At 41.0% G+C, this 13,797-nt stretch overlaps 1 protein-coding gene and 1 long non-coding RNA gene across 3 annotated transcripts in view; one reads left to right on the top strand and one right to left on the bottom strand.

The window, feature by feature from the left end:
- btbd8 (BTB domain containing 8) overlaps positions 1 to 13,797 on the top strand; it is a 69,058-nt gene that overhangs the window by 33,497 nt on the left and 21,764 nt on the right. For both annotated transcript variants that reach the window (XM_060919719.1, XM_060919720.1), the window contains exons 6-8: positions 6,239 to 6,328; positions 10,785 to 10,865; positions 10,991 to 11,087. In XM_060919719.1, the coding sequence (XP_060775702.1) occupies positions 6,239 to 6,328; positions 10,785 to 10,865; positions 10,991 to 11,087 (268 nt within the window). The remainder of the gene's footprint in view (positions 1 to 6,238; positions 6,329 to 10,784; positions 10,866 to 10,990; positions 11,088 to 13,797) is intronic.
- Positions 11,262 to 13,797, bottom strand: part of LOC132885257 (uncharacterized) — an 85,475-nt gene continuing 82,939 nt past the window's right edge. Inside the window, exon 4 of the long non-coding RNA XR_009654572.1 lies at positions 11,262 to 11,284. This is a non-coding gene — a long non-coding RNA (uncharacterized LOC132885257). The remainder of the gene's footprint in view (positions 11,285 to 13,797) is intronic.

Here is a 13,797-nt window from a genome sequence, read left to right as displayed (position 1 = left end):
AGATTCTATATTTTTGGTCCATCCATGACATATTACTAAAGTAGCCTATTTACTGTTGTTGATGTGGGTCACTTGCTGTTAGCCAATTCACTTTCTCGTACCAGGAGAGCTGAAAGGAACGAGTATTATTCCCTACCTTTTTCACCAAGTCAATTTGAGGCGTTGGTCTACCCTGCTCTTTAATTTTAATTTTTTCCTCGAAAGGAAGACTGGCAAATGGCTTCGCCAAAATTAAATCAACAATGCTTGGCCTCCGTGCGCAGCTTTCTTGCTAGCTGACTAGCCCCCTCAAGTTCAAGTTCAGTCACTCAAATAAATGAAATTTCTGGAACTAAGATAGCAAACTTGACAACACTATATTTACACTTTATTTACAATGAAAATATATACAAACTAAAAAAGCTGGTAGAAACCGTATGTAATGAATGAAATCGAAATGTAAGCTGATCTCTTACAATACACCACAGCACTTGCGAATCCGCATGGGACTGAACTGAGATTCACTGCTGCCTGTCTATAGTTGAAACGAGCTGTCAATCAAAGAAAATATCCGGCCACTTTCACCAATCACCAGTCTCCTCGCGGAAACTGCCATGTCCCTCCCACTGTGAGGCTGGGAGTCCGTAGGCGGGCATTTTCGCAGTATTTGTCCAATAACTGTCTTGCATTTTGATATTGAAAGCGCATAGCTCCCAAATGCCATTGAAGTTCACTGAGGCTGGGAGTCCGTGAGACTCCGTGGGCGGGCGTTTTCGCAATATTTGTCCAATAACCATCTTGCATTTTGATATTGAAAAGCACAGAGCTCCCAAATGCCATTGAAGTGCACTGAGGCTGCGCTGCATCGCGCTGTCACGAGGGGGAAAAACTCACGCACACATTAAAGTTTATAAGGTAATGATTTTGCACTGTAGTGGGTTGAGCACATATATTTCTATGATTCTGGATCTGAAATAGCAATGTTTTATAAGATCGGCTATAACATAAGCCTAGCACAATTCATCCTACACGATGTTCGTCATTTTTAGAGGAGGCTGAGCCTCCCTCGTTGTCTTAGAGCAATTGCTCTTGTGTAAGAGTCCAGAGCGTCTTCCAAGTGTGACTTTCAACTGTCCACATGGGGCCGTCCTCCACAGGAGCGATGCAATGAGACTCCAACCAGACACAGGGCACCAGGATGGATCAGGCAGGTCCGAGGAGCAGAAGAGGTCAGCACCTCGATCCCAGGACTGACCTGTAACTCAGAGGGACAGGTTTTTTTGTTTTTTTTTTTTGGGGGGGGGAGAGAGCAAAAACACAGGTTGTTAGGTATGGCCAATGTCACCTGAATAAGTAGGAACAGTATACATATTGCACTGAGTACAAGCAGGGACTCTGGCAAAACTAACTATGACAGCATAACTAAAAGGGGAGAGCCAGAAGGTAACACAGGCATGAGGGAGCCCCGGGACATAAAGCAGCCAGCCACTACACCGTCAACAAACTCGAGTGAGCAAGCGAGTGGGGACTGACAGCATCCATACATCCCAGTTTACCAAAACACTCTGTCTGAGGACCCTCCAGATCTACTCCTTTACCTCATAAACACTATTAACGCAAGGCTTGACTAAACAGATATGTTTTCAGCCTAGACTTAAACGCTGAGACTGTGTCTGATTCCCGAACATCACTTGGAAGGCTGTTCCATACCTGTGGGGCTTTGTAAGAAAAGGCTCTGCCCCCTGATGTAGCCTTCACTATACGAGGTACCAGCAGATAGCCTGCACCTTTTGATCTAAGTAGGCGTGGCGGGTCATAGAGGAGCAGAAGTTCACTCAGGTACTGTGGTGAGAGACCATTTCAGTGCTTTAAAGGTCAAGAGCAGTATTTTATAATCAATACGAATAATTATAATCAATACGGCCTGTTAGGGTGTCTAGTTTGTTAATTTTGTAAATTTCTTGGCTTTTCTTTTACTAAGCTCCCAGATCACTGTTTCCTATGGTATAGATCTTCAGTCCAAAGTAATCATAGTGTTCAGTAATGAACACTATATGGCAGTGTTTCTGGGTGTTTTTTTTTTTTTAAAGATCAGAACTTTTGGTCTTCTATTCTGCAACTGTTTGTTTAGAGATACAAAACATTTCCTGTATGTGAGCTAAAATGGCTGCAGGCCTGATCAGTATGTTGTGCTTGTAGTGACTGCTGCAGGGTTAAGAGTCCGCTTAACTACACCTCACTGACGGAGCTAATCTCTCCTCTTCTGCTCGTTTTTATCTGTCCATCACTGGAAGAGGAGGCGAAAGATCTTCCACTTGGACACAGCTGTGCCAGTCAAGCAAGATTTCTAGGAAATGTAAAGAGATTTTATTTGTAGGAAAAGTAAAGACTAATAATAATTTTTGATTGGTAGAAAATGCTCCAGTATAAAATGGGTGTTTTTGTCATATTGAATAGATGTACAGATAATTCAGTATTACAAGATTTTAGAGCTGTTTCAGTGTGAGAAACCAAACATTGTCTGGGTGAGTAAGAGTTATACAAGTACAAGTCCATGCCTTCTTCACAGAAAGGTCTGGATAGAGACAAGACAAATGAAATTCCTTTAACGTTTTCTAAACAGTATGCTAGTTGTGCTGGACTTTGTAATTGTCTTCTAGTTTTTGCCTGCTAAGTGCTGTTCTAAATAGCTAGTACCCTACAGTATAAAATAGGCAGCGTGGTGGTGTAGTGGTTAGCACCGTCGCCTCACAGCCAGAAGGTTTTGGGTTCGAGCCCAGTGGCTGATGAGGGCCTTTCTGTGCGGAGTTTGCATGTTCTCCCCATGTCTGCGTGGGTTTCCTCCGGGTGCTCCAGTTTCCTCCACAGTCCAAAGACATGCAGGTTAGGCTAACTGGTGGCTCTAAATTGACTGTGTGTGTGTGTGTGTGTGTGTGTGTGTGTGTGTGTGTGTGTGTGTGAGAGAGAGAATGGTTGAGAGGAGAAAACCTCTATAATAATCCAATAGAAGGCAACAGGAAACCACTACTGTAATCCTTCCCTAGTAACTTTGAAGCCGTCAGAGCAGACCTGCCATCAGGCAGAACTATAAAATCGTAACTATATATAAGCCTGTGCTCTAGTTTAATTGGTTAGTCTTTAAGTCTTTACATTACTTTAATTGGTTAGTCGTTATGTTGGAGCAGCTATGTACAGTTGTTTCACGTGATGCATAATCATGGTGTGCCATATTGAGTATTAATCTAATTAGAGAGATCTCATCTCATTATCTCTAGCCGCTTTATCCTGTTCTACAGGGTCGCAGGCGAGCTGGAGCCTATCCCAGCTGACTACGGGCGAAAGGCGGGGTACACCCTGGACAAGTCGCCAGGTCATCACAGGGCTGACACATAGACACAGACAACCATTCACACTCTCATTCACACCTACGCTCAATTTAGAGTCACCAGTTAACCTAACCTGCATGTCTTTGGACTGTGGGGGAAACCGGAGCACCCGGAGGAAACCCATGCGGACACGGGGAGAACATGCAAACTCTGCACAGAAAGGCCCTCGCCGGCCACGGGGCTCGAACCCGGACCTTCTTGCGGTGAGGCGACAGCGCTAACCACTACACCACCGTGCTGCCCAATTAGAGAGATTTCCCAGGCGTTTTTGACAGCGGGAGCTGCCATAATTTATAAAAGGTGTTTTTTAAATCTCTGGCTTTCATCTTCTTGAACCTAATTTACTCTGAGTAAACAGCCAGAATAAGAGAGAAGTTTCTATTTTTAGACTGTGGCTCTATTGATCAAAAAGGTAGGAGGATATGTGAAGAGAAGAGAGACGAAGAAAGAAATTCTTCATCCAGCCATGGCTGCTAGTCAAAGAGCAGTTGTGTGAGCTGCAGTTGAAAGAGATGTCTGCTGTCTTTGTGCACCTCAGAAGAAGCACATGCTCACCTTCACCCTCTCAGATAGATAGGTTGCTGCAGTTTGGTTGGTGATTCAGGCAGAAGGAGGAAATTAGTGATGAGTCATTTTTGCTTACTTCTGAACAGTGAGGAATAGGATGGAAGTGATGGGATAAATTCACTATATAAACACTAGCCAACTCGAGATGGTGGTTCTCAATAAATCGCTGTATCTGCCTACAGCATTAAGTGTCTTATAATTGCCCACTTCTACTGGATCCGATTCACTTCAGTGGAGAACATTTCCTGTAATGCAAGATGGTTGTCCAAATCTTGTTCATGTCCATATCTTAAGTGATGGCAAAAGTTCAGCGAGCTCAGCTTGATATAAATGTTTGCTGTTTCTGTCCTGAAAACTAAAATTAGCCAACTACCTGGGTTAAATCATATCTATTGCATCTCTTATGAAGTTACCGTAAAATACCAAATAATAGCCCGGGCTATTATTTGTCTCAATCACGTAAGAGACCCGGCGCGTATTAGAGACTAGGCGGCTATTTGGAACAGGCGATTAATTCCTTCTTCACAAACACCTTCCCCAAAATCTACCTCAAAACGGGGAAAAATCATTCTCAGATAGGCCTACTTTTAACCAGTATAACTTACAGTTTCTTTAGAGTTAGATTACAGATAGCACGGTGCCGACTTCGGGGAATTTTGAAGACGCGCAGAATGCATCTTCGCATGGCACAGTCGGGGTGGATAAAGGATAAATCACACACCTTTTCCTGTTAATGACTAGTTAAGTACATGCTTTACAAAATAATCAAGAAACCACACCATTGTCTGTGCGCAGCACTGTGATTTAATTACTCTGCAAAGTTATGGTCACTTGCTATCACCCTCACCCATGCAGCCTCCACCCTTTGCGCTTCGCGATGTCTGTCAATCTGAAATTGCATGGAGGGCGCGACGTTGAAGCAACATAATTAGGGTGCGAAGTGTCAAACCAAAGGGTTTTTTCTTATGCTGAAAAATAAGTGACCTGCAGTGGCTACATACTGTCATCTTGCATTCTCACCTTTCTCTCCAAGACGTCTCCCCATTTGGCGGATATGAGCCTATTCCCCGAGTGAGCTGGTACGGTGGCTCGACCCCGTAGAAAACTTAAAGTTCGGATGAAAGTTAGTTGAATAGGTTACTGACTTGTAGGCCTACATGTTGCCTGCCTGACGCGTGCTTCTGCCCAACTTGCACGACAGATTACTTGTTGAAAAGGCCCCTTGGATTAGATTGGCCGCGAGCAGGCTGAAATGCATGTTAGAACGCTCTCACCTTTTTTGTAAAGCGTCTTCCAGATCCGAATGGGTAAGGGCAAGTGAAATGGTATAAGGTCTTTAATAAAACTCAGTGTGTGCTTTGACGCATGCATTCGGCAATTTAGGTCGTTTAACAGAAGCAGCAGTCCAACCTTGGAAACCCGCAGTCCTCAATGTCACCACACACGCTGGCTTTCGTTGGGTATACCCAAAGGGGTATTCCTCATTCGATGACGTAAGTGATATCCCACACACCCATGTCAAACGTAATTTGCTAAGACATCTGTCAAAAGTTAGAGTTGCATTCCTCAAGAAATATTACGGTAGACCAAGATTATAACATTGAAATGGCATGTTTATTATCACGTAAGTTACGTGTAAGTTACGTGTCATTCTGAGATGCGCAGATAGACAGTAAAGGGAATTCCGAATTCCCTTTACTGTCTATCTGCGCATCTCAGAATGACACAGGACAATGGGCGAACTAGATTTTTTAATTTTTTTTCCCCAGCCACGGCGCGCCGGAAATCCGGCGCGGCGTGCCGGAACGCTATCACCCCTGCGTAACAAAATGTTGTAAACAGTATTATAGAAATAATTTCATTTTGCATTCATTCATTCATTCATTCATTCATATTGTTTCGGTAGAAAACTATGCAATGCAAAATCGTTTAAACACCAGAAAACCAGAAAAGTGCTGGGCCTCAAGATTCTAGATAGAACGTTCGGACGCTTTTTTTTTTTTTTTTTTAAGACCCCGGCGAGTATTCGGAACCGGCCTTTATTTGTCACAACACACGCGTACACCCGGCCGTTAAAGGGAACTCGGCGGTTAATTGGAACTCGGCTATTATTTGGTATTTTACGGTATGTAAATTTTCCATAATTGGGAAATGTACATTACATTTAATACTGCATGTTTTTTAGATATACGCAGAACGTTGGGCTTTTAATATACAGTATATGGTCCAAGGGCTCTGGTGTGAAGTTGAGTGTGATTTTTAATGAATGTGCCCTTCGTCTGTGTGTTTGTCTCCGTCTCCTTCAGGGCAATTCTTTGTGCTCGTGCTCAGTACTTTCGAGCAATGTTGTGTGGCAGCTGGATGGAAAGCTCACGCCAATGCATCACGCTACAGGGGTAAGTCAAAACAATCTACAACTTAAATATGACATCTTTTCTGTCCTGATTAAAATTACATCCTGATAGATGTAGATTGACACAGTATTCACTACCAAGAAACTAGTTGCTGAGGTCACTCCCAGTTTATCTCTTGTGGCTGGGGCCTGTCCAGCCTTTTTTTTTTAAACTTCAAATAAGAAACGATCAGATAAGTATTAGGGCTGTTGTATGTTTAAAAAAGGAAAAAAGCTGAGGTTGGGGTGGTAATCTGAGAAAACACCCAATTTCCAAGATTAATGTCGTACGTTTACAAGGAAAAAAAAAACTCCTCCTCTGAGATCAGTCATAATTTTTGCAAGGAAAAAAAAAAATCAAGTTCCAAGATTAAGAAGTCACAAATTTATGAGAGAGGGAGGGGGGAAAAACCCCCAATCTGGCCTGGCTGCAGTGCATTTTGGGAAATGTAGTTAAAATTCTGAGCATTTATTCTTTTATATTGTGCAATCAAGAAGGAAAGACTGCATTTCCTATAACTCTTGGTTCAGCCATTTTTAAAGTAACATAGATTGGGGCAGATGAAGACTCTAACGAGAAACTGCTCTTGCACAATAATAAATGTATAACAGCTAAAAAAAAAAAAAAAAGTCAAGGATAAACAAATGTTCACTTTATACATTCATCTCCCATTGTATTTAGGAAGCAGCTTCCTGTCTGCGGTGCATTTTGAGAAATGTAGTTGAAAAGCACTTTTATTCTTTTGTATTGCGTGATCAAGGAGATAAGACTGCATTTCCTATTATTCTCGGCTCAGCCATGGTGTGGGGACATTGATTCAGCCTTGCAAAGTGAAATCAATCTGGTTGCTTGACCAGAAAAAACCCACCAAGATTTTTCTCATAAATTTGTGACATTTTAATCTCGGAGAAGAATGGTGTGGTTTTTTTTTTTTTTTTTTTTTTCTCCCCACTTCTCATTCAAGAGCCTACAGTATGACTTTAATCTCTGAAATTCTGAGTTATTTTTTTCTCTGAATATCACCCCCTGCCTCAGCTCTGTTGTTGTCCTACAATGGCCCTAATACACCGTCGAGGCCATCACAGATGAGAAGGACAGGATTGGTTGTAGAATTTACTGGAGCCGATATTTTGGATTTGTCACTAACTAACTTAACACAACTAATTTGCTTTGAATTTTTTCGAAAGTCTTAATTCATGTCACTATGGCCCTTGTTGCTGTCTCAGAAATCATGACTCAATGTGACAAACCTGCGTACTAAACGAGTGGATGCTTTTCACTATGAAGCAGGATTAGAAAACTGTAAAACCGTAAACGAGGCCAGTCAGGGTTTTGTGAATTAGAGCCGCTCTTGACCGTTTTATTCAGGGATCTTTTTTAATTTTTATTTATTTTTTTAAATAAATGCAGTGTTTGTTGCCAATTTTATTCTTAAATGCAACTTAACCAGCTCAGTGAAGATCATTATTTCTATCTGAAGTTCATCATTTAATTGAAAGAGATGAGTAAATGAAGTTTCCTTACAGCAACTCTTTTTAAACAGCTTTTCCAATTATCACTTGGGGGGGGTCAGTATCTGGTGATAGGCTGAGGTTTAATATGGTATCATCAAAAATTAAACATCATATCAGCGTGTCGTTATGATTAATGCTACAGCTAGGACTTGGAAAAGAGCTTTACAGCACCCTCCCACCCCGGGTTTTTTTTTTTTAAATGTAAGCGAGTTCCAGTTGGTATTGCTTGGCACGCGATACTGTCTGTCTGTGCAGGCTGCCTACAGTGCATTAATTATCCATGCAGTAGTATGCGTTTGTAAATCAGGCAGCGTGTGGGGATGGGGAAGGGTTTCCAACATCAGACAAGCACATACAGACAGGCTGACAAAAGCAGTTTTCCTTGGCACGCTACCAATCAAGTCAATACATTCTTTTTCTCCCAGTAAAGATCTCTAACGTCGCTATATCATATGTCGTGAAATTTCTATCTAACCAGAGATGGACAGCCCACCTCCCCCAGCCTTGAGTGGGAGTCTGAAACCACGCACACTTTCAAATGTATGCTGATCAAGACTCATCATTCACATGTGTTTAGGCGAGCTCCCCCTTTTCAAAATAAATTTTACACAACAGAAGGGAGTGCTAATCAGAAAATATTGCTTATTTTAATATTTTTAAAGAAATGCTCGCATGCTGTGTGTATTTTGCGTCACTGGCTTTGAGTCAGCTCGTCAAAATGGAGAGATCAAGACAGTGACCTGCTGATAAAGGAATGTATTCAGCAATTCCCTGTCATATGTTGTTCACCACATGATCACCTGTGTGACAAGCTTCTCAGCAGCCATTTTTACCAACACATCATTAGGCTTGATATTTTAAGTAATCAGTCCGTTTTTGTTTGGTGTTTTTTTTTTTTTTTTTTTTTTTTTTTTAATTTAAAAAAAGACTGATGAAATGAGTGTGAATGGTTGTCTGTGTCAGCCCTGTGATGACCTGGCGACTTGTCCAGGGTGTACCCCGCCTTTCGCCCGTAGTCAGCTGGGATAGGCTCCAGCTTGCCTGCGACCCTGTAGAAGGATAAAGCGGCTACAGATAATGAGATGAAAGACTGATGAATTAAACACTGCAATTATTCTGGTTTTGTGTCTGTAAAAAATTAAATTTGGTTTTGAATTTAAAGTTTTTATTTCGGGGTTTTTTTTTTTGGGAAATGTAGTTTTTTGGAAAAAACTAATTTGCTATAGTCAATGTTTTTCATTTCTTAGTAGTACAAATAATGTAGAAAATTGTCAATGATAAATAGTTTAAGCAGTTGTCTAAGTGTATTGTCTTGCTGGAGGAAAAAAAATCAGTTTGGAAATCTGCCTTCTGGTCTGGAATAATGGATTGTATTTGGGTTGGCTTTGTCGGTCATTTTTATAGACATGCTCCCAACACTCCTTCACATCCTCGTAAATTATTATAGGGAGAAGTTGTATGATTTTATAGATTTGTTGAATGTCTGAGTCTGCTTGAAAGTGATGTCATGATTGTGCATGCTAATGGTGACCCTAGTTAGTATGCTAACTCTTCTTGAACCACCATAAGTTTTGGGGGTGGAGTTGTGTGTACATTGGGAATGGAAATGGTGTGGGTTCAATTAAAAAGAATCCATTTAAGTCTTATTCAACTCCACCCATTTAATTGTTAGAAACCAATTTTTCCACGAACCTAATGCACCTTTTAAATCTAGTCCATGGCTTGAATTTTGTCCGAGTAAAGCATCCAGAAATATACACTGCCCGACCCCAAAAAAAAAAAGTAGTTCCACGCTCTAATATTTCGTTGGACCACCTTTAGCTTTGATTATGCCATACGTTCCCTGGAGCATTTTCAACAACCTTATGCAATGTTACATTTATTTCCATCCCGAGTTGCATTAATTTTGCGCCAAAATCTTGTTTTGACTATGTGCAGGTTGAGCTTTCGTTGGGGTTAAGGTTGTTGTGGCCCATTCATGTGTGAAAAGGATTCTTCGTGCCTCCTGGAACCACTCTCTTTCACAATTTGAGCTCTAATTTTATGCCCATGCCATCAGGGAAAGAACATCAATGGATTTTATAACCTGGTCATTCGGTACATTTCAGGTCTTCAGCTGGCTTCATTTTATTGCTACAGAACGTTGCTGAGACGCGACCTGACCAACTGAAGCAACCGCAGATCATAACACTGCCTCCAGAGGCTTGTACCATGGCCACTGTGCATGATGGATGCATCACTTCATGTGCTTCCGTTCTTACTCTGCTCCCATTGCTCTGGAATACAGTAAATCTGGACTCCTCAGACTACATGACCCTGTTCCATTGTGCCGGAGTCCAACCTTTATCGCTCCCTAGCAAACTGAACCTTTTTCTTCTTATTAGCCTCAATAACAAAGGGTTTTTTTCATCACACAGCTGTTTAGTCCAAATCGTGTACATGTGAGAATGTGAATGCTCTTACTTTCACTATTAAACATGGTGAATTCGAATCAGTAGTAGAACTCATGACTAAGTGTTTGAGATCTCTGATCACAGTCAGGATTTTTTCCAACCATGTTCCTTCCATGAAATTGACAATTCATCACTATCCTTCCAGATTGTAATAATGCGTTGGACAGTTCTTAACCAAATTCCAGTAGTTTTAGGAATCTCTTGTTGTTTTCTTTGCTTGATACAGACCAATAATTTGACCCTTCTGAAACACAGTAACATCTTTTCCACGACCACAGGATACGTCTTCCTTCATGGTGGTTCAAGAAATGAGAAGCTACTCACTGCATCAGTTAGGGTTAAAAGAACTGTTGCCAGTTGAAACATGTTAATCACTGCAGTAATTATCCAATCAAAGGCTCTTAACCATTTGTGTATTTAAATTCAAATTACATTTTTTTTTTTTTTTTTGCCAGGCAGTGTATATTAGATTCTTTTGTATGTGTGTTTTAGTCTGGGCCCCGATGAGATGGAGGTTCTTCTGCACTTTATGTATGGAGCCATACTGGACCTTCCACCAGGGAGTAATGTGAGGTAGAGTCCCTGCTACTGTAGTGCTGTCTCCAGTGATATTAAACACATTTGAAGGAATGTCATGATGCCGATTCTGTGTAGTAGTCTGTCCTGTGCTATTGTGAGTTGTCCTTTTTGTCCCTCAGTCAGGTCGTCCTGGCAGCAGACATGTTGGGTCTGGAGGGACTGAAGGATGTGGCTGAAATGGTTCTGACCAGAGACTATTGCAGGTTCTTCCCGAAGGTAAAACCTGACGTTTTTCTGTTTGTTTATTCCACCAAATGCTTTGGATGTTCTCCAGAATGCACCAGAACACACTCCAGTAATAATGTCTTAATGTAAATAAGTCTGAATACAAGGTTTCCACTCTTATCCCTTCAGTCCTCCTGATTTCTTTCCAAATCCTTTCTCCAAGGAAGCGCTTTACATAGACATGTACCCTGCAATGATGAGAATAAGAAAACAGGAAACGGATGAGAACAGCATCAGTGCAACTTTTTTTCACATCAACTCACTGAGCAACTGCAAGGTTGAATCAAATAAACTGTTTTTTGAAAGCTACGTCCAAAGAAACTGCACTATATTATGGTTTCTGTGAACAGATTTTGCCAGAACCAAGCAAAAAAAATAACCTAAGATTATGATCACATTTGATTTAGTGCTTCTGGTGCCTGATTCCTGACACGTCTTCTGCTGCTGGCATTTTGGTAGCTTGTGGACTGTCTAACTGCAGTGTGCGCAGCTCCATCTGCTCCACTTGTTGAGGCAGATATGAATACAGGCTCCCGTTTAAAGCCTGGACAGGATGTATCATATGCTCTGTGCTCATAATGGCTCATTTTGATTTCCAGACACCAAAATCGTTGGCACAAATCAGCCCCATTTAGTATGTATTAGATTACATTATCAAGATGGGCTTTACATTTGTATCGTCTGAATTCTGGACTTGATAACTGGTATTTTTATTTATATATATATATATATATATATATATATATATATATATATATATATATATATATATATATATATATATAATTTTGTATATTTAGTTTTTGGCAAACAGGTCGTCTTTTCACTGACTGCTAATTTCTCCAAGTCTAAAAATGTAAAAAAAAAAATTTAAATCAAATGGACCAATCAAATTTTCCTTTCCCCGGGAGTCCTTCAGCTCTGTATCATGTATTTCATCAAGTGAAGTGCCGGTTTCTTTTCTATAGCTGTTATTACACACTTGATTTAAGACTTGCCTCAAGGACATGGCAGATACCAGCTTATTCACAAAATAAAGGGCATTTACTAAATATGACACGCGATCAAAAAAGTCATGGAAAAATTGCATTCTGTGGAGATGATGCAGAACCAAGCAGTCTCTGGAAAGTTTTGATGATTCTTCTGTGGTATTCCTGTTGGGTTTCTCCATTGAAACAAAAGGGGTTTTAAAATGCTCACAAATGGTGTACTGGGGGGGGGGTTAAAAAAAAAAATCTAACATGCGCTAGACAAGTTGGTCTTAGTTCAGGAACTGGTTGCACATGCCTTTGACCAAAGTGATTTCACAAATGCGGGTGCGTCAAAGTTTCTGTTGTAATGCACAATAACTAGAAGTCTGGCTTGTAACACTAGGCTGCTGTCGACATAGCAGGAATCAGTTTGTATGATATCATGTGAAGGGTCTCTCCGGCTAAAATTTTATATACTGGTAGTTGTCGACTTACGACTGCGTTTGGTTAGGACTGACCAGTCGTAAACCGATCTGGTTGTAAGTCGGCCTATGTTAAATGAACGTAAGTATATTGTGATGTGTAATGATATTGTAATCATCTTAAAGTCTTATTTTATCAACATTTTCTCATTTCATTACCTTGGCTCATTATTTGGTTTAAGTCAAACACTGCATACTACACTGCGTACAGTACAATTCGTTTAATATGCACAAAACAAAAAATACGAAATACAGGTGTGAAAAATAGAAAACATTTTAGTTTATAACGTACCAAAATACAAATGTAAAACACAGCAAAATACAAAATTTAGTGACCGCTGGCATCACTGGTGCTTGGCTGTGGGTCGTCTACGTCATCAGCAGCTGTTGCAGCGCTCGGGCTGGCAGGAGGATTTGCTCGTTTCATAAACCAGGAGCTGGGGCGGAAACTGTATGACGGAGTGTGTGAGAGCGACTGCGCGTGTGCCTGGAGCTGGGGCGGAAACTGTTGTACACGGCGAGAGGCTGCCGGGAGCTGGGGCAGAAACTGTCGTACGCTCAGCTGGGAAACACTTGCCAGTCATAACCAGACGGTCGTAAGTCGCATAAGTCGTAAGTCGACGACTACCTGTATAGCCTTTTAAAGTTGTTAGAAATTAGATTTAATTCCTGCTATCTGATTACAAACGGAATCTATTGTTTTGCTGCGGAACATAACAATCCAACAACTTGTTCAAAGTCTGACTTTCACGATTTGGAGAAAATCGTACTCCGCTAACAAGGTTTTAGCCATTTTTAGGCAGACTGTTTCTACCACCTTGTTTGTTGAACTGGCTCCTTACCTGATCTGATCACTGCGGGAAGAAAGTTTAGTAAAGATTTTAAAGCCAGTTTATTTTGATGAAAAAGATTTTTCTGAAAGTTGAGATACCAAAATATGCCATTTTCTCCATTCTGATGTTTAACATTAACCGAAACCCTTGCCATAGTGCGAGTTGATTCATTGAACTGCTGCCACATGATTGGCCTATCGAAGAACTGCATGAATGAACAGGTGTTCTTATTAAAGTGGCTGGGGAGTTTACAGATGACACTAAAGCACATTCTGCTGTTGTCTGACTGGTTTTGCCCTTTTTCTCACCTTCCTGCAATGCATTTGTGTCTCCATCTTCTCCTCCAATCATGAGATTAATTTAGTAATCCTAGGAAACGTTACATTTTGCTTGGTACAATACCTCAAAAGGCTTC

Source organism: Neoarius graeffei, chromosome 4 (assembly GCF_027579695.1).
Source record: "Neoarius graeffei isolate fNeoGra1 chromosome 4, fNeoGra1.pri, whole genome shotgun sequence".
Classification (NCBI taxonomy): Eukaryota; Metazoa; Chordata; class Actinopteri; order Siluriformes; family Ariidae; genus Neoarius; species Neoarius graeffei.
The sequence above is the reverse complement of the archived record's forward strand: the minus strand, read 5'-3'. Positions and strand labels throughout refer to the sequence as shown.